The 1,382-nt window shown below is 39.7% G+C and overlaps 2 protein-coding genes across 2 annotated transcripts; one reads left to right on the top strand and one right to left on the bottom strand.

Moving 5' to 3' along the window:
- Positions 1–3: 3 nt before the first annotated feature.
- LACBIDRAFT_299647 (uncharacterized protein) lies at positions 4–692 on the top strand (the record flags this gene model as incomplete). The annotated part of the gene is made up of 2 exons (XM_001882459.1): positions 4–32; positions 89–692. The coding sequence occupies 2 exons, from the start codon at positions 4–6 to the stop codon at positions 690–692; spliced, it is 633 nt and encodes a 210-aa protein (XP_001882494.1).
- Positions 693–975: 283 nt separating this feature from the next.
- On the bottom strand, positions 976–1,378 carry LACBIDRAFT_299648 (small secreted protein; the record flags this gene model as incomplete). Its single annotated transcript, XM_001882590.1, has 3 exons — positions 976–1,117; positions 1,170–1,277; positions 1,329–1,378. 3 exons carry the CDS (start codon positions 1,376–1,378, stop codon positions 976–978), a joined length of 300 nt encoding a protein of 99 aa, XP_001882625.1.
- Between the last annotated feature and the right edge of the window lie 4 nt (positions 1,379–1,382).

Consider the following 1,382-nt stretch of genomic DNA (forward strand, 5'->3'; position numbering starts at 1 on the left):
CATATGTCTACTATACTTGCCTCTCCAGAAGTGCAAGTGCAGCTGGAACTATCATTCTACAAGGCTTTGAGCCCAGTATTGTTACTAGAGGATGTGCAAAATATCTTAGGCAGGAACTCAGAGAACAAGAACTTCTAGATGAAATTACCAGGCTTAGATATGAAGGGTCACTTCCTCCTTGTGTTGTAGGATACACACGCAATTCATTAATCAGAAATTTTCAAAACTGGAAAGGTACAGCATATGTTCCAGAGAAAACAGATGCATCTTTGAGGTGGAGTGAAAGTGATCCAATGGATATACTACCTGTGGTTACAGACAGTCCATGGCAGATAATTAAGAGAGGCAAAGATAAGAAAGCAGAGCAACCCAAGAAAGCTTCAACATTTGTCCCAGCTAAGGGATCAGTTGCAGTCAAGCATAAGCTGGATGATGATGATGAGATTAATATAAAGAAAAAGAGTAAAAAAATACTGAAGCCTAAGTCTAGCATCAAGTTGGGACTTCAATGGGATGGTATAAATTACAGTTGTGCATATGATAGCTTATTTGTGATTTTATATCATATTTGGAACATAGATCCTTCAAGGTGGACTACAAATTTTACAGAGATCAACCAAGATTATTTAGGTGCATTGGCAGCTGGTTTCAACAAGGTGCTTGAAGGAACACTTACTTTACGAGTCCTCTGAGTTTACGAAGAGACTCGTTTATTACCTGGGATCTCAAGACTTTTTTCAGCGCGGTAACGCTGAAATTTGACTTTCTCCCACGAAAATTATTTCTTCCCACAGTTGAACGCCTCATCCTCCTCATTGTATTTTCTAGTCAAATCTACCAAATCATTGCTTAACACTTGCTTTTAGCACCCTAAGCATATGAATAGTGATGCCTCTGCTCTCTCTTTACTCAAATTATTTGCTAGCCCTGTTCTTGCAAGCTTCCTCAACATTTCCACAGTATTATCAACCCCATTCAATTATATTTCTTTATATTCAATGTATAACAATCAACCAAGGCCTCAACCTTTTCATAAACAGTTTTGTTGATCATATTCAGGGAGTTTGGGAGTATCCGAACAAGCCCACATGCATGCCAAACAGATGAGATTAAGGTGCTGAGCGATTGTGAGCATAAATTCAAAAAGGCAAATATACAATTTGACTTACCTCCATGAGGCCTCAACCATTTCACAGACGGTTTGGTGGACCGTTTTCAGGGAGTCTGGGGGTATCCAAACGAGCCCATGTGCATGCCAAATGGACCAGATTAAGGTACTGGAGCTTGTGAGCATATGTGCAAAAAAGCGAATATACAAAGTGACTTACCTCCACAAGGCCTTAACCATTTTGAAAGCGGTTTTGTGGACCATTTTCATGGAG

The sequence above is a fragment of the Laccaria bicolor genome, genomic scaffold (genome assembly GCF_000143565.1).
Source record: "Laccaria bicolor S238N-H82 LACBIscaffold_17 genomic scaffold, whole genome shotgun sequence".
NCBI classification, from domain to species: domain Eukaryota; kingdom Fungi; phylum Basidiomycota; class Agaricomycetes; order Agaricales; family Hydnangiaceae; genus Laccaria; species Laccaria bicolor.